At 37.3% G+C, this 27,090-nt stretch overlaps 4 protein-coding genes across 7 annotated transcripts; all 4 read right to left on the bottom strand.

Moving 5' to 3' along the window:
- Window positions 1–6: 6 nt before the first annotated feature.
- On the bottom strand, window positions 7–1,558 carry LOC126380590 (transcription initiation factor TFIID subunit 12-like). Its single transcript, XM_050030117.1, has 3 exons — window positions 817–1,558; window positions 378–570; window positions 7–307 (listed from the first exon to the last, which is right to left on the bottom strand). The coding sequence occupies exons 1-3, from the start codon at window positions 1,027–1,029 to the stop codon at window positions 180–182; spliced, it is 534 nt and encodes a 177-aa protein (XP_049886074.1). The 5' UTR covers window positions 1,030–1,558; the 3' UTR covers window positions 7–179.
- Window positions 1,559–6,170: 4,612 nt separating this feature from the next.
- Window positions 6,171–12,653, bottom strand: LOC126380550 (uncharacterized). Of its 3 annotated transcripts, XM_050030031.1 has the most exons (3): window positions 12,072–12,653; window positions 11,064–11,294; window positions 6,171–10,404 (listed from the first exon to the last, which is right to left on the bottom strand). In XM_050030031.1, exons 2-3 carry the CDS (start codon window positions 11,094–11,096, stop codon window positions 6,829–6,831), a joined length of 3,609 nt encoding a protein of 1,202 aa, XP_049885988.1. In that variant the 5' UTR covers window positions 11,097–11,294; window positions 12,072–12,653; the 3' UTR covers window positions 6,171–6,828. The 3 variants fall into 3 exon arrangements, with proteins under 3 accessions (XP_049885988.1, XP_049885986.1, XP_049885985.1); XM_050030029.1 differs by having other exon boundaries at window positions 6,171–11,294; XM_050030028.1 differs by having other exon boundaries at window positions 6,171–11,294; window positions 11,997–12,653.
- Window positions 12,654–12,780: 127 nt separating this feature from the next.
- LOC126380554 (uncharacterized) lies at window positions 12,781–17,882 on the bottom strand. Of its 2 annotated transcripts, none has more exons than XM_050030041.1 (2): window positions 16,852–17,868; window positions 12,781–16,149 (listed from the first exon to the last, which is right to left on the bottom strand). In XM_050030041.1, the coding sequence occupies exons 1-2, from the start codon at window positions 16,928–16,930 to the stop codon at window positions 12,899–12,901; spliced, it is 3,330 nt and encodes a 1,109-aa protein (XP_049885998.1). In that variant the 5' UTR covers window positions 16,931–17,868; the 3' UTR covers window positions 12,781–12,898. The 2 variants fall into 2 exon arrangements, with proteins under 2 accessions (XP_049885998.1, XP_049885999.1); XM_050030042.1 differs by having other exon boundaries at window positions 15,176–15,316; window positions 15,955–17,882.
- A 134-nt stretch (window positions 17,883–18,016) lies between these two features.
- On the bottom strand, window positions 18,017–26,733 carry LOC126380566 (nuclear RNA export factor 2-like). Its single transcript, XM_050030066.1, has 11 exons — window positions 26,515–26,733; window positions 25,844–26,174; window positions 25,639–25,756; window positions 25,540–25,557; window positions 23,126–23,180; window positions 22,905–23,042; window positions 22,626–22,824; window positions 21,884–22,062; window positions 21,596–21,793; window positions 20,778–20,893; window positions 18,017–18,308 (listed from the first exon to the last, which is right to left on the bottom strand). The coding sequence occupies exons 1-11, from the start codon at window positions 26,656–26,658 to the stop codon at window positions 18,143–18,145; spliced, it is 1,662 nt and encodes a 553-aa protein (XP_049886023.1). The 5' UTR covers window positions 26,659–26,733; the 3' UTR covers window positions 18,017–18,142.
- Between the last annotated feature and the right edge of the window lie 357 nt (window positions 26,734–27,090).

Genomic DNA, 27,090 nt, shown 5'->3' on the forward strand with positions numbered 1-27,090 from the left:
CATATACAATATTTTCAAACACATTGATAATATGTAAGGAATTATACTTCACCTGACTAGTAATTAATGCTTCATCTATTCAAAAGTTGAGATTTCAACATTTACCAACTAATGTGTTGTTTGAAACACTTAAATAGGTATATAAATAGTTAATAGTAATATATAATACAAGAGAATATTTAATACTTCTTGATAGTCTTCTTGATGAGGGCCATGCGTTGCTTGTGTGCTTCAGTGACAGCGGCTCGTTTATATGGTCGTATGTCATCATTACCAAATCCAGGTATCCACATATTCCATTGCCGTTCTGAAAAAGAAATAAGATAAGCAGTCTGCTTTAAAACAAGATAAATGCTAAGGCACAGAAGAAAATGTACCTAGTGTCAATTGCACATCTTTGAGCTCCACTGTAGAGGCATGTCTGTGTTTCGCCAAAGAGCAAGCTGCGTTTAAAGTGGAGTCTATGAAATCATCCGCTAGGTGCAGTAACATCTCTTCAACTTCTTCATCTAGTTGAACTGTTGGATCTACCTCCCTCACTAGCTCTTGCAAACGAGGCCGGCTCATAATCTAGACATAAATAGGCAACTAGGTAAGTAACTCATCCATTAAAAAAGATTATAAAAATCATTTAGAACAGTTAAATAACCAGTTCAACTCATAGTACTGGTGCCTCTATACTTCATGACTGTTTGCAGATACCTAACAAAATTTATTTGGAAATTATTTATATTTAGTTCTTTATGATACCTGGGGAGGCCTATGCCCAGCAGTGGGCGTCATACGGCTAATAATGATGATAATACCTGTACCTACCGGCGGTGTGGGTTGTTCGCCGAATCCACTTGCATTTGGTTTAGAACCTATTTGTAACTGAATGCCCATAGGACTGTGCTGTGATGGAGATCCTTGTATAGATGGAGACTGTATTTGAGGGCTTTGCAATGGGTTGTTCACGTATTGTATACCACTTTGGTTTAAAGACCCAAGGCCAATATTTGGGGTTTGTCCCATAGAATTGTTTGACATTTTCGATTAAATTCAAAGTCAGTCAAGTAAACTCCTGAATTGCTGTGTGTTGTTTAAACACTTCGATCAAAGTAGATATCTACACCAATCTAATTAGAAAGCAAATAGAATAGGAGGGAACAAAGGTAAAAAAAACTTCAAAACAATTTATTGATTGATTGTTGTAGTGAAGTTATTAAATAATGAGTTTAATCTTTGATTGATTAAAAAACATTTGCAAGTCTTTGGGATTCGCGATTGTAGATCATTGCTCCATATCCAAATTAAAAGACTGAAAAGAAAACAACAATTTAAAGCGAACACAAATTTATCTTAGTTATCGGGATGCAATTTTCTGTCAAACAAGACACTGTTTATATTCACACACAAAGATTCACTCATGTTCATGATTGTACTCTTGTTGTACTCAAACAGTCCCGTCACTAAAACGTCAACTCCACACTCCACCCACCCACTCGCGTTGGCATAACATGTTGGCGCCAACATTGGCCCAATATAGCTCACCAAACCCAACTAACATGTCCCGTGATAATATTCGTGTCTGTGCGTTTGTGGCATACTCAAAGTATATAGATAGGTACCTACTACAAAGACCAAGTATTAAAATAGATGGAGCGTATTTAAGACGAAAGAAAAACATAGGTTTAGTCTTTCGCACTTATATACAAAACCTATGTTTTTCGACAAAACCTATGTTCATCGACGATCGATGCCGTCGATCGATTGGTCTGGTAGCACTCTTAGGTTTCGGGTGTAAGGTTCCTAATGGCTGTGAGGGCTGGTTATCTGAGGCTAAGGCTGAGATTGAAACGTCCAGAAGTAGGCAAAATTCACTGAATTTAATTAAATTCGTACAAAAAATGTTCACATTACAGTAGTTAAATGGAGAGCAAGAACGGAAGTGAAGAGACAAAAATGTTGTCACACTAAAAAAATATAAATTTAATGTTGGGGTTGCCAACATCGGTATTCGGACACTTTTTTTGGTATTCGATTAGGCCGTAGTAGATAATTTATTATTTTCCGGAAGTCAGTATCATTACCGTAAAAGCAATAATATGCTAGAATCTTGTCGTTTTGCAAATATCCTTTTTGTAAGTTGGCGACATACACAAGTTCTGGATATTAGCAAAAATACAGAAGATTCTAGTATATTTTTAGGCGCGGCGTAGCGGTTTACGTAGTATAACTATACTATTATCTAATCATCTGTGCTGTGCCAGCAAAGACCAAGTATTTGTGCCAGTCATGGTTTTTACGTTTTTGCCATTACTCTAAGGTGCCTAAAAAATACGAATTGTCAATGGTTTCAAGGGCTCCATATAGGCGGGCTTTTTGAACAGGCTATGACTAGTAGCTAAATAATAAGTAGGTAAGGGGTTGCATAAGTGTTTGATTTGGTTAACAGGCAACCCAGGCAACATTGATATGAGGATCGTGTTATGAGAGCCGTGTCATACAACTTCTTCAAAGCACCAGTCAATATCATTCTGAAACTTTTATCCAGTAATGTAGTCAGAACTTTTAACAATAGCTTCCAACTGGATATTTGTAATAAGACTTCCTAGTGCTGTAACATTCACACACAAATAGTAGGTACCCCGCTTCACGGTAACTACAAGTAGGATGTCTTCTTATAGTTTTCATGTAGTTTCTTCACTATATTTACTTAAATGACGTAAAACTCCATACTGTTTCTCTAACAACTATTTATTCATGATAGATATTGTTGGCTTATAGAGATATAGGTGACAACATACCTACGCATTAGGTACACAGATTTTTTATTTCTTGAGAAAGTTAGTTATGTACAGAGATTATACAATATAGGTAGCTCATACATGACATTAATAACATAATAATCTATCGACGGGGAAGAAGCAAATACTCCTATCTTACATTTTTAGGCAAATCGACTTTTTGATGTAGTTCGTTGCGAAATTTAATTTCACGTTGGCTGGCAAGATCTCCGTTGTATATTTCCTACTTTTAGGGTGATTTTCGATGAATAGAAATAGCTCTTAAAATAAAGATTTTATATGTTGCAATATTTTTTATAAAAATATCTCCTTTCTACAGAAATAAATAACTCCTATCTCATGTTTTAATCGATAATAGCTCCTATCTTCAGAATCAAGCATGAGTCTTTTTGTTTCATGGAAGATGATGGAGGTCGATGGATGATGATGGGCAATGGGCATGGCACGAAATGTGTCTTTGTTTCAAAAATAAGAGATGATGGACCCAAGATCTACTTTTTGGGGTGATTCGATCACTGACATTTTTCATTATTAAATTATTTTTTTCCTAAGCGTGTAGCTCGAAAACGGGCGAAATATCAAAAAAATATTATATTAACAAATTTGTAGACAATTTAATGTTCTTTAAATTAATATAAAGTTATTTTCTCTAGGACGCATCGTTTTTGAGATATCAGCGAAAAACTCAAAATTGGTATCTCTGACCTACACCCATTCCGCAACACAAAACATTTTTTTAAAGACAGTTATTAATAAAAATTGTTTGACAAGTTAATTATTTGATATTGGATAACTGGGTTATTTATAATTATCTTTTTGTCAAAAAAAATTACCACAGTTTTAATTTTGAAGAGGAATTTAGAATAAAAAGTGAGAAGTAAATCGAACGACCAATACTATACAAAAATATCGATATTTTATATTTTTGTATGGTTTGGTAAACATTAAGTTACGGAAATGACACCATGTAAACGTGGGAATTTTTACTATGTTAACTCAATAAATAAGGACACATTCAGGAATGTGTTCCGGAACACATTCCTGAAGAAAAATCATAGGATTCCTCCCACATACTCTACAACCCCTTTATTGACCGGGCTATTGATAATGATTTTAATAAGTACCTACTTGTTGATCTCAGTTGATTATTGACTTAATAAATATATAATTCGTACTATATTGATATTTTTTTTAAATGCCAATTAAAAAACGAAGGTGCCTACTTTATCATGATCAATAAATAATTTGTTAAACCTTGTTTAAGATCAAAGTTTATTTTCATTAAAAATGCTAAGCATAGCACTTTCTTTAAAAAAGCTGTCGTTTCAGTATTTTTTTTAAAAATACGATTATTTGTTATTATATTGCATGCTTTATAATAGTTTACAGTTAAATATTTACTAGTTAAATGTTGCGGCATTGCTTTATAATATCTCCTAACTTGAACATAATTTGAAATTCATTCAAAGCAATACATCCTATCTTACAAAATCATGTATAATTTACGTTAGTTTTATAGTTATTGTTTTTTTAAATTATTAATAGGTTTTTGAAGCTACAGTGAATAGTTTACAAAGAGAAATAAGTCAAACAATAGGAATTTGAAGGATTAATTGCAAGTGGAAAAACCGTCTAACGTCAAAACTTTCGACCCAACACAGAAACCAATAGGCTCTAACTTACATTAACTTTAATTCCTCTATATATACAAAATTAATATTAGTGTCGCACACAGATGTTGTTGTGCTCTGCCTGGTGTAGAAGATGTTAAAGAATACAGCGACTTTAGAGTTGACCACGTAGTTTTATTAGATAAAATTAAGCACACACAATTTGCGTTATTAGGTACACAGTTGATCGTAGAAGAAGAAGAAGGTATTGCCATTTTTTGAATTAAAAAGTAAAAAATAATAATTCTGTTGGATGTTGCCAACATGCTGCGGCCTAACAAGACAAAGTATAAAATTATTGTTAAGTCTTATATTATTACAATTATATATTTTTTATACTTATTATAATTTACAATAGACACTTATTACTACTATGTCCTTATGTTATAGCTTATACTGAAACTCTATGGTAACGGTAATACACATATGCCCGAAAGCGAGCGAGTGAACGTCTTTCCATTCGGAGTGCGGACTTGTAAGGCCCGCACCTTTCCATCGCCGCCTGGAAAGACCTTCACTACTCTGGCCATAGGCCAATATAAGGAAGGTGAGCTTGGCTCCCTCATTATCACCAAAGTGCCTACAGCTATGTTCGGTTGGGCATCGCGCCACTTGGGCCTGCATTGCAAGGTATTTAAGTAATACGTATGCCATACCTTCCAAAATCGCTGCTTCATATTTTCGACTGTTTGCCAAAAATTGAGTCTATTTGATGGAATATCTGTGATGTCTGGCTCAGGGTAGGAGGTAAGCGGACCCCCTGCTATAAAGTGACCCGGAGTCAGATAACTAAAATCTGCAGTGTCTGTGGAAGATAATGGCATAAGCGGCCTAGAATTCAATACTGCTTCTATCTGACACAAAACAGTATTTAATTGTTCATATGTAAGTACATTTTTTTCTATGGTTCTCTTTAAATGATACTTCATACTCTTAACGGCAGCTTCGGCTAATCCAGCAAATACAGGCGAATAACTAGGTATGAAATGAAATTTTACGCCTAAGCTATTGGAATAATTTTGCACCTGTGACTGATGGTCTTTACATTTATTAAGCTTGTACAACTCAGCTAAGTGGTTCCTTGCGCCTACGAAGGCAGTTCCATTGTCGCAAAAGACTTCAGTGGGCAGTGATCTCCGCGATATGAAACGCTTGAAACAAGCTAGAAAGGTGTTTGTAGATAGGTCTGAGGCTAGTTCAAAGTGAACTGCCTTTGTCACGAAACAGACGAATATGCAGACATATCCCTTTCCAATTAAGGCTCGTCTTACTCTGGAGTTTTTAACTTGCACTGGCCCAGCGAAGTCCAAGCCGACTACCTGGAATGCCCTGGAAGCTGTGACTCGCTGCTGCGGTAGGGAACCCATTAGCTGCTTTGCAGTATTTGCTTTGATTCTGAAACATGTTAGACATTTATGTGTTATCTTTTTTACCTGTCTAATACCATTTATAAGCCAGTATTTTTGATTTAATTGCGATACTAACAATTTTGGACCTGCGTGAAGTAATCGTAAATGCTCATGACGTATTATAAGTTCAGTTATTCTTGAATGTTTTGGCAAGATAATTGGGTGTTTTTGTGAATAAGGAAGGCTAGAATTTTGTAATCGACCCCCTACTCTCAATAGTCCCTTGTCAGCTGGGGCTAGTGGACTGTATGTGTAGATGGTGAGGTTGAGCTGCTTTCACTGCACTAATTAAAACACTCGGAGACTTGAATAAACACTTTTATTTCGCGTAAATTATGCGAGCAACAATGGAGCTTACAACGATGATGGACGAAATGTAACAGGAAGTGACGTCAGACTAACAAACTATATTTTTTATTTTTAAATTGTGTTGGTGTTGCCAACATGTTGCGGCCTCACAAAAGAACTAAGTGCCATTAAGATATAGCTAAGTCTATCACAAAGAACTTAGGTTGAAAATATCTAAATTTGACCTATCACAAATACACTTCTAAGTCATAAAAAACATTTAAGTTAAAACCTAAGTTACCTAACATGCGTAAGGCTACAAATTATGTGCTAAAGGGAAACACACAAGTACTAATGTATGCATAAAAATAAGTTACAAGTAATAACGAAGTTAAGCCTTATTTTAAATCAATAATTATAAATTGGAACACACCTTAAAACTAAGTTCGTAAGTATGTGGTTTATATAAAGCTTAAACATCAAATAAAAGAGTTTTACTTATAATTAAGTTTTGGTAAGTATACATTTTACACAACGAAAAGAAATACACATAAAATCTTGGCATATCAAACCAAATAAAGAGTACACATAGAGTATATGTATTGCCCCTAGTACAAAAGGTAAATAAAGTAAATTGTAAATCTGTAAACTGTAAGTAATCTTATAACACTATTAGTCATCTATGGGCAAGACACACACTTTCACAATGGAGCGCACATGAGTATGACCATTGGAAGTCTTGACTTCTACAGCGCGCACGTGGCCGTCATGACCAGGTACAAGTTTTACAACTCTAGCCATTTTCCACTCCATGGTGGGAACATTATCCTCCTTCAAAATAACAAGAGACCCTAATTTTATATTAGGAGAAATATCTAACCACTTAGGTCTATTTTGCAAGAGATTAAGGTAATCCTTGTGCCACATTTTCCAAAAAGATTGTTTTACATGAGTACATAGTTGCCAAAATTTTAATCTATTTTGAGGTACATTCGATACATCCTTTTCTGGGTACATAGTTAATGCATTACCAATTATAAAGTGGCCAGGAGTAAGATAACTGTAATCGTTAACATCGCTACTGGATAAAGGGACAAGAGGCCTCGAATTTAAGATACATTCAATTTCTACTAGAATAGTATTGATCTGTTCATATGTTAATAAATGACCTTGTACTACTCTCTTAAGGTGGTACTTTGTACTTTTAACGGCAGCCTCCCAGAGGCCACCAAAGGTAGGTGAGTAGCTAGGAATAAAATGAAAATCGATTCCATGTTGAGCTGAATAATCATGCACTTTCCCTTGGTGGTCCCGAGAGGACTGCAAGGCATACAGTTCAGTTAACTGGCTCTGTGCCCCCTTGAAGGTGCTGGCGTTGTCGGAGTATATTTCACTGGGCAGTCCCCTTCTAGAAACGAATCGTCTTAGACATGCTAGGTAGGTATCAGTTGTGAGGTCGGACGCTAGCTCTAAATGAACTGCCTTAGTGGCGAAACAAACGTAAACACAAATATACCCCTTGCCCGTGACCGACCGTCTCACACGTGAGAGTTTGACATCTATAGGCCCAGCGAAATCTACTCCAACCTTCTCGAAAGGGCGACTTGTAGCAGTTACCCTTCCGGCCGGCAGGGAGCCCATCAACTGCTTCGAAGCTGTAGCCTTTTGTCTGAAACATACAATGCATTTATGCGTTATACTTTTTACAAACATTAAGCCATTTGTTATCCAAAATTTTTGGTTTAAATTAGTCAATAAAAGTTTAGGCCCTGCATGGAGCAGCCTTTCATGCTCACTTATAACAATGCACTTGGTAACATGCGAATTTTTAGGTAGAATAGCCTGATGTTTTTGCAGGTATGGTATATTAGAATGATGTAGCCTACCACCTACGCGCAAAATGCCCATGTTATCAATGAATGGATGTAAGCTGTGCAAGGGACCTTTAACAGGTTTATTATTATTAATACATGACATTTCCTCACTGAAATGAACTTCTTGTTCATGTCTGACAAGCAACATTAGAGCAGAATTTAATTCTGTGCTAGAAAGGAACTTGCGTGTGACTTTGTGAGATTTTAAATTATTAATAAATCTCATAACGTAAGCCATTATACGAACCATTTTAGAAATACTAGAATGTTTGTGAAGCTGTTGAAAAACAGTATTAGTAACGACCCCTGTAGAGACTGCCTGACTGATGGAGAATGCTGGACCAACCTTCGTCTCTGGAATGTCTGAAGGTAAGCTGAAACCGACATCAAAACAAAAACCAGGATCATGCAACATAGCCGGCCCACACCACCACATAGCGCAGTCAGCAAGTTCTTGTGGACGTACTCCTCTGCTTATGTAGTCAGCCGGGTTGTCTTTCGTGTTGACGTAAAGCCAACGACAATCAGCTGTATTGTTAGTAATAGCCTTCACACGATTCGCGACGTAAGCCGTGAGCTTTATGGGTTGCGTGTGTAACCATGCGAGTACGATTTGCGAGTCTGTAAATAAGTAAACATTGCTTATTTTGATTTTTAAATTCAGCGTAGCCCGCACCTTGGAAATAAGCATGGAGAGAAGCAGCGCGGCATTCAGCTCTAAACGCGGGACTGTCATACCCTTGTTCTGCAGGGGATTGATACGAGACTTGGAGCAAAGTAAACGTACATCTACGTCGCCTGATGGATGGGTAACACGTAAGTAGACACAGCAGCCATACGCCGTCGTGCTGGAAGCATCTGAAAAACCTATAAGTTCCACAATGTCGTCATCTGATACAGAGATGTTTCTGTTAATAAAAATTGGTTTCATCTCGGCAAGACTGGAAGAAAACTCGAGCCATTCTTTCCTAATGTCGTCATCAGGCGTGGAATCCCAGTCTGTCTTGGAAGACCATAATTTCTGCATGATAGCTTTGGCCTGTACCACAACAGGACTAACAAAACCTAGTGGGTCGTAAAACTTTCCTATGTAGGACAAGATATCTCTTTTAGTGATCTTATCACTATGAAAGGGCTCTGGACAAGTAATTTTGAATTGGTCATTTTTGACGACTAATTGCAAACCTAACGCCTTCAAACTACAGTCGTCTTGTTCGAGGTCAAGGTCGTCAAAGTGTTGTTCAGTCATAGGAATGTCATCGATCACTCTACTGTCATTGGATGACCACTTATGGGTCTGGAAGCTGCCGAGCTGTAATAGCTGACGGAGTTGTGACTTGGCTTCTAGAATGGTGTTTAAGTCATTGTGTGAGTATAGTACGTCATCTACGTAAGTGGAGTTACTGATTATGAATGATGCCAGTGGCAGGTCGCATTCATGTCGCAGTGCGAGCTCCTTGAGACATCGTGTCGCGAGATAACTCGAACTCTTCAGGCCGTAAGTCACAGTGGTCAGTCTTATGCACTTGATGGTCTCGTCTGGGTGGTCGCGCCATAGGATGTTCTGTAATGAAGTATGGTCAGAGACTAGATTCACATTTCGAAACATTTGTTTTATGTCGGTAGTGAAGGTGAAAGTACCAAATCGAAAGGAGAGTAAAATATCAAAAAGATCCCTTTGAACTGTCGGCCCATTTAAAAGTAAATCGTTGAGCGAGACTTTCAAACTAGTCTTCATAGACCCATCAAAGACTGTGCGCAGCTTAGTAGTTTTGCTATCAGGTTTAAGTACTGCGTGGTGCGGCAAAAAATATGTTGCTTCCTTATTTAATTGCATCGTTTCTATATCAACATAGTGGCCATGATTAAGATTCAAGTATTCATGTATGAATTTTTGATATTCAGAGAAAAGATCTGGGTTTTTATGTAACTTCTTTTCCAAATTGAGAAACCGCTTGTATGCAAAATGGAAAGAGTCCCCTAAAGCGTCATTAATTTCTTCTAGAGGCAGTTTAAGTGGCAGTGCAACTACAAAACGATTCTCTTTCAACTGTACAGTGTCTTTAAATATAGATTCGCAGAGCTCATGCTCTGAAGATGTTTCAATAAAAGTTTCAGGAACACTTTCAGTTTTCCATAACTTATTTAAGTTACTAGAGATTTCGTCGTTGCACTGTAAACATTGTAAACTAACTTTACCAGCAGAATTAGACGAAGGTAGCTGGGGTAAATTGCCTCCAACTATGTAGCCCAGGTGTGTGTTGATTAGACGTAGCTGATGGACGGTGGCAGAGGATGCATGCTGCGGACGCTCACGCGGTGGCGCCAACTGGAAGCTCGGAGGCTCCGGCGACTCCGACGTCGGCAGCAGGACCTGAAATACCACATCCGCGCCCATTAGCAAATCAATTTCACTGGGAATGTTAAATGTTTCGTCTGCTAGTTGTATATGTTTCGGCAAATGTAGGCTTGGGAGATCGAATTTATTTTGAGGCAGTTGACAAGTTATACGCTCCACAACATGGCAGGTAGTCGAAACCTTGAAGGGGCTTGTCACTGAATAAATATCCACAGGTAAGCAGCGTTTGACATTTGCCTTTGTATTGGTGATGCCTATTACGTTGACATTATTATCTGTGGGCTTCAAGTCAAGCAGCTGTACGGCTTTATCCGTTATGAAAGACAGCTGGGACCCACTGTCAAGTAGGGCTTTGAGGTAAATTGGAGTGCCATCTCGAGCGAAGACTTTCACCTTTGCTGTTGGCAAAAGAACATCATTATAGTTATTCGCTGCCAAAGAGGCAGGTGATGCAACGACTGGTGTGGTATCACTATTGTGTAAGTCGGTGTTGACATGTAGCAGAGTGTGATGTGCCATTTTGCACTCTGTGCACCGGAAGTGGTACCTACACTTTCTTGTGTGTGCACTTAGACAGATGTTACACAGGCTCTTCTCTTTAACAAACTGAACTCTTTTCTTTGCAGGTAATAATTTGAAACCGTGACATAAATATAATTTGTGATTCAACTTACAGTATAGACAAGCTGGTGGTTGAGCCGTAGCATTGGTAACTACTGCTCTGCCTGCTGGACCTCGATACTGCTCCCTTGGATCTCTGGGCTGCTGCAGCCGCTGCTGGCCGATACCTGGTTCAGCATTCTCCATCGCCAGGGCCCTCTTGGTCAGGAAGGCAAGGAAGTCGTCCATTGTTGGATCTTGCTGGGTGTCCCTCTCAAGCTGGTACGCTCGGCTCGTGAACAAATCTAGTTTGCGGGATAGAACACACAACAATATAGCATCCCAATATTGCGTATTTGGCTCTAAGTTGGATAATGCAGCAAGTTCCTGTCTAACTGTAGCAACAAATTCCCTAAGATTGCTTGCTGTTGATTTTGTTACAGGTTTCATATCAAGGATGGTGGTAATATGTTCGTTTACAATTCTAAACTTATTGTTATACCTATTGTCCAATAGAGTAATGGCCTTATTGTAACTATCTGCCGTCAGTGGTAAGTTTTTTATTAGGTCTAGCGCCTCATCTTTCAAATAAGATCGTAAATAGTATAGCTTTTGAACAAAATCAATAGATTTGTTACTATCAATCAATGAATTAAATAAGTTGATGAAAGGCGTGTAATCCGTAAACTTTCCACTGAAAACAGGCACATCAATTGCTGGTAATTTTAATTTACATGATGGGGACGAAGCTTGCTGGTTGGAATCGCGCTCACGACGACTAATCTCATTGTTTATTATAGTGAGAATGCTATAGTACTTATTTTCGACCTCTGTTATGTCGCTTTCGAGGTTAGCATTTTTATCTAACGACAACATTTTTATGTTTGAAGTTTCATATTCTGAAAATGCTTGCATTAGCTTTTGTTTTCTGGCAAGCAGTGTTTCAGTTTGCGCGGAAGAAACATTTTCCTGAGTCGACACAGAGTTGTAAATACGTGTAATTGTACCTTTGAGATATCCTCGCGTGGCAACCAGCTCGCTAGTCGTCGTCATCTTGCACAAACTTAGCACCAATCACTTACTATGTAATTAATTAACTAAATAATGTTATTTTCACTGTTTGTTATAATGTAAACAAACGAAAATTGCAATAAAACTCGTCGGCGTCGGCGGTAAAAACTCGCTGTGAGATTTCTGCGCGCTCGCTGGTTGAATGAACTACTCATACGACGCGCGCAGGCTCGGCCGATTCTGGGAAATAAACCTGCGAATGGGGAAGAGTGAAGCGGACGCGTTGATCGTGATTGGACGCTGTCAAATGTAAAGCGCCAATCAGGGACGCCGATTGCTAGGCAAGCTCGTGAAGTATTTTCCCCGGTGGCCTCGTGTGACGACCCCGTCGTCGTTCCCTCCAAATTTCTTCCTTTGCGCGCGCGACGTTGCCGTTTCGTGCTTGCGCCCCAAGAGAAAATGGCGGCGTAATTGAAATCAATGCCGACCAAAATGGAAATGTTTGATTTCTTCGTATGATCGTCTTCTTGCGTGGCGGGAAGGCGTTGTACCAATAAAGATGGTATATATCGCGTCGCGCTGCGAAGTGTCGTCGCTCTGCTCCAAATCGTGATGCTTGTAGCGCAAAATTTCCGAAGCGTTATTTCTTCTCCAAATCATAGGTTTTCGTCGCGCAGATCAAAACCATGGCTCGATGGACCATGTCAGCTGGGGCTAGTGGACTGTATGTGTAGATGGTGAGGTTGAGCTGCTTTCACTGCACTAATTAAAACACTCGGAGACTTGAATAAACACTTTTATTTCGCGTAAATTATGCGAGCAACAATGGAGCTTACAACGATGATGGACGAAATGTAACAGGAAGTGACGTCAGACTAACAAACTATATTTTTTATTTTTAAATTGTGTTGGTGTTGCCAACACCCTTATCATCGATAAATGGATGCAGAGGCTTAAGATGGCCCTTAACATTCTCGTTGCTTTTTAACGACTGAAACTCGTCCTTGAAATACGTATTTTGTTCATGTTTTATTATAAGTAATCTAGCTTGTTGAAGCTCCACGCTAGACAGATAATTTGTATTTATTTTAGTATTTTTATTTTTGGGTTTACTATTATGCAAAAACCTCATCATATACGCAATGACACGCGTCATTTTATTGAAATCCGAATACTTTCCTAATATATGAGAAAGATTATACGGTTGTGTAGTTACAAGCACTACGTCACTGGAGGAGACGGAGCTGGTCTTCATTTCAGGTAAGTCATCAGGCAACTGTATATTATTATTAAATGTATACTCCCTGTCTTTCAGAAACGCCGGCCCGTGCCACCACATTGAGCAGGAAGCAATTTCATGCGGACTCAGCCCTCTGCTTATATAATCTGCAGGGTTTTCTCGTGTATTCACGTACAGCCAGCGCCATTTATTGGTCAATTGTTGAATTACCCTTACCCTGTTCGACACGTAGGCTTGCAATCGCGTAACTTCCGTATTTATCCATGCCAATGCGACTTGTGAATCGGTGAATAAGAATACATTATCCACTTTTATTTTTATTGTTAAAGTATTATATACTTTCATCATCAATTGTGCTAAAAGCAAGTTGGCGTTGAGCTCGAGCCGGGGAATGGTCAAGGGCTTCGTGCGTGGATTAATTCTCGACTTGGAACAGAGTAAGGATAATTCAACCTTACCTGTTGCGTGTATCACGCGCAGATATATGCAACACCCGTAGCCGGTCGAGCTGGATGCGTCTGCGAACCCAATTAACTGCACTGCCTCGGCATTGGCGGGCACCTGGATATTTCTGTTAAAATGTATAGGCTCCATAGAAGATAAGCTGTCAGCAAACTGCACCCATTCATCCTGCACGTCTTGCGGTGGCTTGGCGTCCCAGTCGACTTTCTCAAGCCATAATCTTTGCATGATGACCTTAGCTTTTACTACGATAGGGCTTACAAACCCTAATGGATCATAGAATTTTGATATTTGGCTCAGAATTTCCCTTTTCGTTGAGGACGGAGCATTTATTGTCTCAGGAGATTTAATTATAAAACAATCGTTTTTTGCATCAATGGTTAGGCCTAATGCCTTTATACTGTAATTCTCCTTTTCAAGGTCTATCTCGTCTAATTGTTGCTGATTACTAGGAACGTCTAGCAAAACGTCACTGCAATTTGACGACCATTTGTGTAGTTCAAAGCCTCCCAGTTTAAGTAATTTGTTAATCTGTGCTTTAGCTTCAAGCAGTTCATGCATATCAGAATTAGAATATAAAACATCGTCAACATAAGTGCAATTTTTTAATATAAATGAAGCTAATGGAAACTCATCTTTATATATGTTTGCTAGTTCAATTAAACACCGTGTCGCGAGGTAGCTAGAACACTTCAAGCCGTAGGTAACAGTATCCAAGCGGATGCATTTGATAGGCTGGTCAGCCTGTTCTCGCCATAAAATATTTTGCAGAGAAGTGTGTTCAGTATTTAATGTCACATTCCTAAACATTTTTTTTATGTCACTGTTGAACGTGTAATCACCAAGACGATATAGTAAGATAATATCAAAAAGATCCCTTTGTACTATAGGTCCATTGAGCAAAATATCATTTAAGGAGACCTTTCTCTTTGTTCTCATCGAACCATCAAACACCACCCGCGTGCGGGTTGTTTTGCTGCTCTCATTGACCACTGCATGGTGAGGCAGAAAATATATAGGTTCCTTATTAAAATCTAAACAATCGAAATTTATAAAATGAGCGTGACCCAGCTCTATATACTCGTTTATAAATTTTGTGTACTCCGTGAGTAAATTAACATTTTTATGCAATTTTTTTTCGAGGTTTAAAAACCTATACAGTGCTAAATCAAATGAGTCACCCAATGTGTCATTAACCTCAGATATTGGCATTTTTAAAGGCAAGTCTACCTGAAATTTGTTGTTTTCTAATGTTACAGTTGACTGAAAGTGGTTTTCAACAATCTCATGCTCTGAGGAAACTTCTTTAAAGATTTCAGGGACACATTCAGTCTCCCAGAATTTTTTAATTGTGTCATTAATGCCCGAGTCACACTTGGTGCATAAAAGAGAAACAACTTTGGTTACCTCATGTTGTGCAGGTATATTGCCTGCGATGATATGACCGAATTTAGTATTGAGAATACGTGGTGCCTCCCCGTCCTGCTGGCATGCCTCGCAGGGGCCGGGATTACTCGTTGACAGGTGTGGCTGCGCCGCCGCCGCCGCCGCCGCGTCGCAGGTACCGCTGCACTGCCGCTGGACCTGCGCCGACGGTGACGTCGGTTGAATCACCTGAAAAAACACATTGGCACCGATTAGCATGTTAATATCTGATGGTTTGTAGTACTCCTCATCTGCTAATTCTATGTCTGATGGAATGACTAAGGTGGAAGGGTTAATTCTGGTTTGGGGTAACCTGCATGTGATTTCATCAACTACATGGCAATTGATGGAAGTTTTATATGGTGACTTCAATGAGTGAATCTCTAGGGGCACTGAGTATTTTACATTGCTTTTTGAATTTGTGACACCTATAATTTGGTTTGTGTCTTGCATAGGTGCCACACCCAATATATCCACGACCTTGCTGGTGACAAGTGATGCTTGAGAGGCGGAGTCCAAGATGGCTTTAATATGCACCTCTCTATTATCTCGAGCAATCAGCTTGACACGCACTGTGGGAAGTAAAACATTATTATTTTTGCCAGACAACATAATGACAGGATCGGTCATAGGCCTCTCTTTGTGGTGAATCAAAGTATTGTGATTCAATTTACATTGTCCACATTTAAAATGGAACCTGCATTTGCCTGGATGAGCATTTAAGCATGTTTTACATAATTTTTTACTCGTCACGAAGGTGAGTCTCTCCGCTGAGGGCAGAGTTTTAAATGTTTTACAAGAATAAATTTTATGATCTGTGCACTTACAGTATTGACATCCTTGCTTGGTCTCCACTGGCGCTATGTTGACTGTAACTGGCTGCTGGCTGACTGGCTTCCATGAAGCCAGCTCCGTGTTCTCCATAGCCAACGCCTGTTTCTCTAAGAACTCGAGGAGCTTGGTGACAGTAGGATCCACGTTCGCATCACGCTCGAGTTGGAAAGCACGAGCGGTTGTCGGATCTAATTTCCGGGTAAAAATACAAATTAGAATGGGGTCCCACTCATCCACCTTTGCATCCAAGTTTTTAAGAGCCGCTAAGTTCTGTTTAATAGTGGAGACAAAGTCACGAATCTGGCTTGCCTTACTTACTGTACAGAGATCTAACAGCGAATTTACATGTTCATTTCTTATTTTATATTTATTATAATACCTGTCATTAAGTATTTTTAATGCTACCTCGTAGCTGTCATTGACAAGTGGTAAATTCTTAATTAAATCGTAAGGTTCATTCCGCAAAAAAGACCTCAAATAATGTAGCTTTTGCAAGTTGTCAAAGCTCGTATCCTTGTGGATAATAGATTTGAAAAGCTCTATAAATTGCACATATTCACTGTACTTGCCCGAGAACGGGTTGATTTCGATAGTTGGTAATTTTAAGCTATTGTTACTTTTATGTACCACATGGGACGATTGAACTTGTGGCTGGGGGCATGTGAGAGTACTCAACTTTATATCTATGATGTTTAAGATGGAGTAAAACTTCTCCTCGCACTCACTGATGTTCTCTGAATTATCGGGGTCTAGATAGAAAATTTCCTTGTTTACATTTTCGTATTCCGCGAACGTAGATATAGCACGGTTACGACGGACCTCTAGTGTGTGCGAAGACAGGGATTCTACTCCATTTTCGACTAGTGTATTTAACAAACGAGTCAAATTACCTTTTATATATCCTCTGGTTGACACTAACTTTTTTAAATCCTGATTAGGAGGACTTTCACTTGCCTTTTCCACATCCATTGTATCACAATTTCGTTACCAACTATATTAACTATTAAGTAAACTTGTTTATAGACAATTCTAACTGTAAATTGTATTATTTTTCAAAATATCGTCAGCAAACACGCACTCATAAGAACAAGTAAATTAAAATGGCGGTTCCTGAATGAAAAACAAATACCGTACTTATAAACTAAGCGTCTCTTTTCGTCTCGCTCACTCGCACTGGCACAGCTCGTTGTGTCTCGCTCTTCCTTGTGGAACGCCGCAGGAGTCCGTCGTCGCACCGTGTAGCCGTATCTTGCTTCTCACTCACCCTAAACGAAGTATCGCTCGCTAGAGCGAGAGAGGTATCGTAGGCGAAGACAAGTCCGCTTGCAACGTTAGGTGACTTCCACTGCGTAGCTTCTCACTTGCTCCTGTTGAATACCTAGATGTAGGAACGAGATGACAAATAATTTGCTGGCAGCGTTGATTTGGTCGTATAATAATTTCTTGATACCAAACCAAAATGGAGGATGACTTTCTTGAAATTAATTTTGCTTTCTTCTCGGTATGCTCCTTGTCGTAATGAAAGACTGGATTCGGAACAAATAGGGACCAAATCTGGAACTCGCAGTCTCCACAATAATTTTCTCGTGGGTTTTTTCTTTGGGTGGACGGCTGTATAGACGGCACGTCGTAAAATCGCACTCTCAGAAAAATCGCAACTCGTTGGTCGGCGCTTCTTAAAAACCTCTTCTTAATGCCGGCTTCGAAGGACCATGTCGCACACAGATGTTGTTGTGCTCTGCCTGGTGTAGAAGATGTTAAAGAATACAGCGACTTTAGAGTTGACCACGTAGTTTTATTAGATAAAATTAAGCACACACAATTTGCGTTATTAGGTACACAGTTGATCGTAGAAGAAGAAGAAGGTATTGCCATTTTTTGAATTAAAAAGTAAAAAATAATAATTCTGTTGGATGTTGCCAACAATTAGTTTAAAAAAATGTCTCTTGAAATAACAAAACTACCTTCAGAACATGACGTCGCGCTATAATTATTAACAAAAAAGTTATTCAGTTTTCCTCCTCCTGTAAAGTTAGGTCTGTGTAAGATAGGAGTATTTGCTTCTTCCCCGTCGCTATGCTAAGATATACTAGGATTAGGAACCACGTTGGTCAGTTAGTATGTGCTCTGCCTAAGTGCACTCTTGTTGTGATAATAAAAAAGTATCAACTCGCACAGATATTAAATAGATGACCTTGAACTATCTAATTCATCGTCTATCAGTGATGATGTGTCTGAAAAATCTTCCTCCTCGTAGAACATGTCAGCGGGAATATTCTGTAGTTTTACATCTTTACAAAAATCTTTCAGCGCTCTGGTGATATCATAATTATGGATTTTCAGTCGCCTGAAAATTAAAATAAATATCATCACAGTTGAAATAGAAGTCATAATGATAATAATAATATTTATTTGTAGGAGTCAGAAGTCTTCTTTATACACTTCTCATCAAAAAAATCGAAACACTTCCGTTTTCATTGTTTCTGTCCGAATTTAACACAAAAAAGAATTCATACGATGAAAAAAAATACATAAATGTATAGCTGGCAGTTTGGCCATTACAGTAATAAGCGAAAATTCTAAATTCAAAATTAGAATTTCATTTGTTTATCTTATAAACGAAATGAATCACTGTTTTGAGACAAATGTGTGTTTAGGGTTGGAGTACATTTAGCGTTTAAAAACTAAAAATTGGCGCCTATCCTTAAACTTTTTGTTTTTTATTTCAATACTGTGACTTTGGGACGTCTGAAAAAAGGTTTTTTTTCTAAAACGTATGGATACTTCGCCCACAGAAGCCGCCCAAGTTGTGGCATTGCTGGATTCTGGCCTTAGTCAGCGTGTTGTGGCTGCAAGACTGCATCTAAGCCTGTCATCTGTTCATAGAGTCTATAAACGTTATCGGGAGACTGGTTTGTTCACGCGCCGTTCAGGATCTGGCAGGAATCGGGTCACTTCTGAGCGAGATGATCGATTTATTGTAACAACTTCTTTAAGAAATCGACGCCTTAACGCTTTTCAACTGCAGCAGCGGCTTCGTGTTGTACGAAGGGTGGCTGTAAGTGACTCTACAATTAGAAGAAGGTTTGAAGGATCGTGGACTGGTACCGCATAAGCCAGCAAATGGGCCGAAATTAACTGCAGACCATCGAAGAGCGCGCGCCTTAACTTTGCACGTGAGCACCTAAATTGGTCATACCTACAGTGGAGCAAAGTTCTCTTTTCTGATGAGTGTAAAATTATGCTGTATGGTAACGACGGAAGGAACAAGGTCTACAGAAGAGACGGAGAACGCTATGCACAATGCTGCATTGAAGAAAAGGTCAGCTATGGTGGCGGTTCGTGGACGGTTTGGGGAGGAATCAGCGCCGACGGTAAGACAGAGCTTGCTTTCGTGTCTGGGCCACGTCTGCCTGCACTAAACTGTCATCGGTACGTCGAAGAGTGTCTCGAGCCTCATGTGATGCCCTATGCACATTTTATTGGCAACGGCTTCATATTCATGCACGACAATGCTAGGGCTCACACCGCGGGCGTCGTACGAGATTATCTTAACGAAGTCGATATCTCTATTATGGAATGGCCAGCAAGAAGCCCGGACATGAATCCCATTGAACATCTGTGGGATGAATTAAAGAGACGAATTCGAGCAAGAGATCCTGCCCCAGAAACACTTAGCCAGCTGCAAGATGCAATCCAAGAGGAATGGGACAATATACCACAGCATGTGATCGTGACTCTCATCCGATCGATGAAGAACCGTATGGAAGCAGTAATTAGAGCTCGGGGAGGGAATACAAGTTATTAAATAAACGTTTTTTAGCTTTTTTTTTCATTTACGTGTGTTGTTTTATCCATTTCCTTTATACTCTATACGGAATAAAAATGACTCATTTAACAAAATACGAAACCTATGAAAAAATCATTTAAATTTAGAACATTAACATTAAGATTTGATAAGCTCATATTACTCACTATTAAACGACATTTAACATTTATTCCTAAATGTACACATTTTTCTGATAATCCTGACAAAACGTAAACTTGCAAGGTGTTTCGATTTTTTTGATGAGAAGTGTATTTTAATAAATTAAATTAAAAATAACTGTAAAAAGTTAGGCATGAAAATAAAATATTTCCTAATATTGCTGCTCATCCCAAGGTTGGAGAGGATAGAAAAAGGATATTTCGACTAATTAACAGTATAGCAGCAAACTGGGCACACCAAAGGTTTATCCCCAAAGATTGAGTACAATGAAAACCAAACAGCCTCTGGTGTAGTGGTTAGAGCGTCAGGCTCACGATCTGGAGGTCCGGGTTCGATTCCCGATGGGGCATTGTCGAAATCACTTTGTGAGACTGTCCTTTGTTTGGCAAGAACTTTTCAAGCATGAATCACCTGATTGTCTGAAAAAGTAAGATGATTCCGTTCTTCGGAGGGCACGTTAAGCCATTGGTCCTGGCTATTAGCCGTAAAAACACCTCCACCAAACCGCAGTGGAGCAGCATAGTGGAGTATGCTTCATACCCCCTCCAGTTGATTGAGGGGAGGCCTGTGCCCAGCAGTGGGACATATAGTATAATCTGTTTATGTTATGAAAACCAAGTAGTAAATCGGAATAATACATCAGTACATAAACTGCCTATATACGTCAGTAACAAGGCTGAAATCAAGACATATTATTTTATTATTTTTAATGGTTTTCTGCTAAGTTAATGGCTGATTCTATTAATTATTTAACATGTGACTCTCTCTGCCAACCCTGTTGCATGTACAATTTGTAATCCCTATTATGTATGTTTGTATTAAACTTACGGTTCTACTTCAGTTCTCTTCATCTGCGTAATACGGGAAAACACATTGCAAACTGCACTGATGTCTTCTACTTCTGGATTCTGAAGTGCCATAGGATTAGTACCTCTTGTTGGATTCTGCAAAAGTTATAACTAATTTAATATATTCGCTTTTACTTGCCCTGGAGCACACTCAAGGTACAACACATTCTATACAGGGTGTTAGTGACATTGTAACGAAAACTCTAGAGGGATGATTTAGGCCATGATTCTGAGTCGATATCAAGTGGAATTGTCCGTTGCAAAAGTTTGGAACAGAAAATAAAAAAAAAACACTAAAATTTTCATGAATTTTCCGACAGAAAATCCACTTGACATCAACTCAGAATCGTGGTCTGAAACATCTCCCTCAGTATTTGTAACGATGTCACTAACACCCTGTCTAGGTACTTGTATGGCTACTAGTATGTACTTGTACAGGATGACATCGTAACATATACTGAAGAGGATGAGTCAGCTCATTATTCTGAGTTAATATCATAAGGTTCATCATATCCATCTTTGGACTTCGTATCAACAGTGGCTGCAAGTTGTCTTTGATTACTTGTGGCTCTGCCCACCCCATTAGGGATTACGGGCGTGAGTTTATGTATGTGTAATATCAAGTGGAATTTTTCATCACAAAGGATAGAATTGAAAATAATTAAAAAATACATGAATTTTGGGACGGAACATTCCACTTGATATTAACTCAGAATCGTGGTCTGAATCATCACCCTCAGTATTCATTACGATGTCACTAACACCCTGTATATTTTATATTCCAAAAAGTTATGTTACCTTAAAACTGTTTTCAATCATTTCCTGTGTAGCAAAGGTTAAGTAAAACATGTCATTTTTGATCAAATATTCAGTTACATTGTTTTTGTTACTTCCTTCAAATACAAAAGTCCTTCTGAAGTGAAAGTATTTGGTTGGGTTTGTGTCATTGTCAACCTCTCTAAAAACTCCATCTACCACAAGCACTAAGCACCTTTTCTGTAAATCGTAATTATAATATTGAGCTATATTAATATAGGTTTACATATTGAGCATACATATTTGATATACAATTATAAAATAACTTACATCGTGGTTAATTACGTCAACAGTGAAAGTGGTGGGGTCATGCTCACTTGTAGGGAGGTTGCACATTATACCACGGATAGAATCTCGTCTCTTGTACTGTTTTTTATTACCACCTTTTTTAGGACTTAATAAGTTCCGCGACAAATTTTCATACGATTTCAATGATTCACTTTGTATCTCTGAAACATTTTAACTATAAATTACTTAAAATCTTGACATTTATATTGAATCTTACTGCCAGTTTACAAACTTTGGTATTAATAGACAACATAATAGAAGCACAGAGTAGAAGTAACACTTTGGAACAACTGCCGTAGAATGAGATAGTAAGTAAGTAAAACATTTATTTCCTCTACAAATAATATTGTTCTTATACTAGTTCACAATCATTTGATAACATGAACATTAATAATATTTGTAGAGGCTGGAGCCTACACTAGGATACCCTGTGTTATAGATCTCAAGGCCTCCACCTCCAGGAATATGGTCATTAATAATGTTATAAATAGAGCAGTACAAAGTAAAAAAAATAATAAAAATATGTAAGATAGGTTTATCTCTATAAATCGTAGATCCTTCTAGTTCTTACACTACAGAATCCTATTTTAGTACCTTACAGAAATAAAGTATTACAACACAAAAAAGATGAAAAATTAAGAAAATTGTTCCAAAACTAGAACAATGTCAGAAAACTTAAGTTAATGTATGCGGGCGAAGTCGCTTGCTAGTAATACATTATTACCTCGAAAATTGATTGCCAAAGTCCAAAAGCAATCTGGATCATAAAACATTTCAATACGTTTTCTGCCTGGTGTATCATAGAGTGAAAAATATAAAGTCAGGAATTGGTCAACCAACATCTTTGTTCTTTTGTCTGGTGTTACTAAATAATTTTTGAAGAATGGTAATAAAATTCCATTTGCATTTAACTTGATACCATCCTGCAAGAAGACATTTCAAAAATATGATTTGAATAATTCTACTTTAATTTCACATTGTAAGATAGATAATTCATTCTCACCAATTCCGTGAGTCTTGGAAACATCATAGTTATATGTCTCACATAGGTGATAGGGTCCAGATCTGCACAAAGTGGGTTTCCTTCTACCCACAACTTTTCAATTTTGCTGCTTACTCTGATTTCTTGTATAGATTGAAGCTGAAAGAAATGTGAATGTGTGTCTGTGAAATGAATTAGGGAATTGATATTATATGTACCTATAAAATTAAAATATTACTTACATTATTGTCACTCAAGTTGACTGCAACTAAATTACCCTTTATAAAGAAGTTCAATATATGGGTGCTTTCACAAAAAACAGGCCATTTTTGGAAGTAATTTGTCTTAATTATATTTTATTTGTTATTGGATTCCCTGTTAGTGTACATGATAGGCGATCAATTAATTGTGTCTTATCTAAAAGGGCCAGCCACTTTATGTCTTATTTTAGGAGATTTTTACAGTTTTGCAAATTTAGGCATCTAGGGACTGATAGGTATAGTTAGGGACTGATGAACAATAGTGATATTGTAATTAATTAAGTTGTGTATGTAGTATTATATTTATTTCTTACGAATATTTGTAAAATCACAATATTGCTTTGCTTGTTTTTTTATAATTATCAGTCATATAATTATGAATTTCTTCAAATCAAATTCTTACACTCAACACGTTAGGCTTATACGCTAATCACTTAATTATTTTAGTTCTATGAGTATTAAGACAATCTTATAACTTATAAGTAACAAAAATAATGAATATTTAATACTTCTTTCCTATAGTAATTCGCCATATTAGGTAAGGGAAGATTCTTTAAAACAAATTCTTATGCGGCCTTTGACTGAATGCTACTCACTTATCATAATCCCTTGTTAAGTAGTTATTGAGGTAGAAAATAACATTTTAAAAGTAAAGAAACAAATACTATCGTCTTCATAAAATCTCTGAACCATCTGGACAACTCTGTTTCTCTTATCTTTCAAGTTCTTTTTAGGAATACGGGGTCGAAACTTTTTATGTGTTAAAGAGCTGGAACTGTATCGCCAAAGTTTATATTTTTCAACATTTGGGCCCGACAAAAGCTGTTTGAAATTTGACTTCTCTTGATGAGTTTTAGCTTTTGAAATATTTTCCGTAATTTGTGCTTCCAACACTTCGCGAAACAACGCCTTTTTCACAATTTCTCTTCTTTGATTAGGATCTTCTGCTAGTTGTTCAATTTTACTTTTAGGTGTGAGCAAATTCTTCGATTTCTTATTTTTTTTCTTCAGTCTACTATATTTCTTCAGTTGAGTGCTAAGCTTCTTTTTTAAATTAGCAATTATTTGTCATTTTTTCTGCAAAAGTTTATTTCTTTTCTTCTGTTGAATTAGGCTTCTTCTTTTAGCTTCAACTTGTCTAAGGTCGTCATTTACATTTTCATTGTAGATCAGCAGTTCTGGAGCTACAGGTTCTCTGATAAATTCATCGTCAGATGAAGGTGGGGTATTTTCAACAACAAAATTATCACTTTTTGAAGTTTTAGGTTCTTTCTATAATCAGATGAGTACTTCTTCCACTTCTTTTTTTATTTTCCTATGTGCACGTGAGGTCATAATCCTGGACAAACTTTCGTTGACCCTTCTCCTTCTTTTTTAAATACTTTAGTCTTTCTTTCTCTTTGTGCTGTGCTAATAAAACTGGATCACTTTTAATTTTCTCTAAATGAGCTTTTGCAGCAGATAATTTTGGTTTCTTTTAAGGCGGCATATTGCTATAAAATAGATAACAACAATTTATTAAATTTCACCAATAATTGTGAATATTATATAAGGATTAAACAATATATTTCGTTGTAGTACTGTTATTATAATAATAAACGTCAGTCCCTAACCACTCGCATCAGTCCCTAGCACCTTCAAAAGCTAGGGCCTGATGGGCTAGGGACTGACGATTCGGACTAAAATTAAACATAAAATTCTGTTGCAAACAATACTATGAAGTCTAATATGATTTACCGAACGAAACCGATATGTTATTTGTAAATATTGATTAATTTATAATAATTTCATATTAATTAACAATAAAATTACTTACCTAGGGACTGACCAAGTGACTGGATCCAACACGTGATGAGCCACGAACTGCCGGGTTTGCACTGATTTAAAAAATGTCCACCGCAAAGCGAGTGTTGTCTGCGGATAACTTCATGTAATACTTTAAAATTCACTAGTATTATTCAACGTTCATTAAAATTATGTCGCGAAATTTTAAAATTCGTAAGTGGCTAGGGCCTGACAAATAAAGTTGAGGACACTAAACTCATTTGAGGAAAAATAATTATTGTTTATTTAAATTACAAAATATTGACATAATTAGCTTCGAGTACTTATACATTTTAAAAGTAATAATTAAAATAAGTATAAACTTAATAATCTTGTTAAATATGGATACCTAAGCACAAAATTTCGTAGGTCGGACATGCCTAGGGACTGACATTTGGGGTCCATATAACCGATTTTAAAATATAATATAATATCACTTGTAACATAATTTGAGAGATAAATAAAACACATTGTGAACTGTTATTTAACAATTTTGGTAGTAAATAATTATTAATTATTTCAAGTGAAATGTGCTGCGGAAATAGAGTTGCCCTATTTTTGTGAAAGCACCCATATCTACTGGAACTTGGCTAAAATAAAAAGTATTTACATCAGCATGACTATTATCATTAAAAATATTATATTTACATGTACGTTCATTTATCACTTACCTTAAATTATTATTACTTAAATTAAGAGCTTTTGTGTCTCTTCCCATTCTTAACATAAGTATTTTAAATTGTGATAGTAAATTGATTTTGTAGAAATGAATTTTCTTCTGCAAAAACTCTGCATAAGAAAAGAACACTGTGTTAAATAGGTTGTTACAGACACACATTTTAACATTCAAAGTAAAAAAATTGCTTTATATGTTACCTGGATCATTACAAAAATCGGACAAGTTCAATTCAAACTTTTCATTTAGTCTGTTACTGACCACCCCAGTCACAGTATCTTCGATTGTTATTCTGTTTTCAAAACAGTCTGCTGAAGTTTTGTCATTAAATAAAATATCTACACTGAACATGTTTCTTTGATGTGGAAACATGAAATCAAGCTTTGTGATTTTCAGTACAAGACCTAGGCTGCTAGTATAAAATGTACTAATTGAGCCTTGGGACGTATAGTTCACTGGTATAAATGTGGGGGAGAAGTATTCAGCAATGGTATCAAACAGACTTGTGCTAGATCCAGTCCAATTGTGCACCTATAAAAATATAACCAATTTGAATACCTATATTATTATTATTATCTTTTTAAACTATAGTTTATCTCCTCTTTCGGAGGGTATTTACCAGAGACACGGGTCACAGACCAAGTGCCACTGGAAGAAGGGTAATTATGTCTCTGTGCGTTCAGTCATGATGTCAATGTCGGAGGATAGGAATTTGCGTACTATCCGAACTCGCAACTGGTCGGCGACGCGTTGTTCAGTCACATTGACTTCGGGATATTTAAGTTTAAACTTAAATATTAATATTAATAATATTATTATTACATATCTAAGCATATTAACGAAATAATAATACTTGTAAATAGGTTTTTACCATAATTTTATGAAAGGAATGATGTGCCGCTTCATCTTCACTGGCTAAACAGTTTTCTACGTATTCAATGAAATGAGGAGTTACTGTAACCCTATTTAACAAATATTTTCTGTAGTTTTCTAACTGATACTTTTTCACATTCATGTTTATTTTATTGCAATGCAATTACTTAGCTTGATACTGATATAAACCCGGTAACCAAAACAAACACACGAATCAACACGAATGAACTCGAGTTCGATATGCGGATGTCAAAGTTTTTTTTAATTTTTGGCCTGGTTTTCTATGACGTCTTAGACTGAGTCACTCACTTTTAAATTATAACACTTATCACTAGCTTATCACTTACAAAAAAAAAAACATAATTATATGTAAGGTACCACAATCGCGACTTATGGCAATATATGGGGAAAATCAAGGAGAAAACAGTTTTGCCATTACAAACTTTTTGCAATTGGTCAACTAATAGTGACTCAAAGACCAAATACTTGGTCCTTGTAGTGACTTATTTTGGTTTCGATCCCTATTCGATCCTACGATGTATAGGTACATGAAGACAATAGGTTTTCAACGGCA

The sequence above is a fragment of the Pectinophora gossypiella genome, chromosome Z (assembly GCF_024362695.1).
Source record: "Pectinophora gossypiella chromosome Z, ilPecGoss1.1, whole genome shotgun sequence".
NCBI lineage: Eukaryota > Metazoa > Arthropoda > Insecta > Lepidoptera > Gelechiidae > Pectinophora > Pectinophora gossypiella.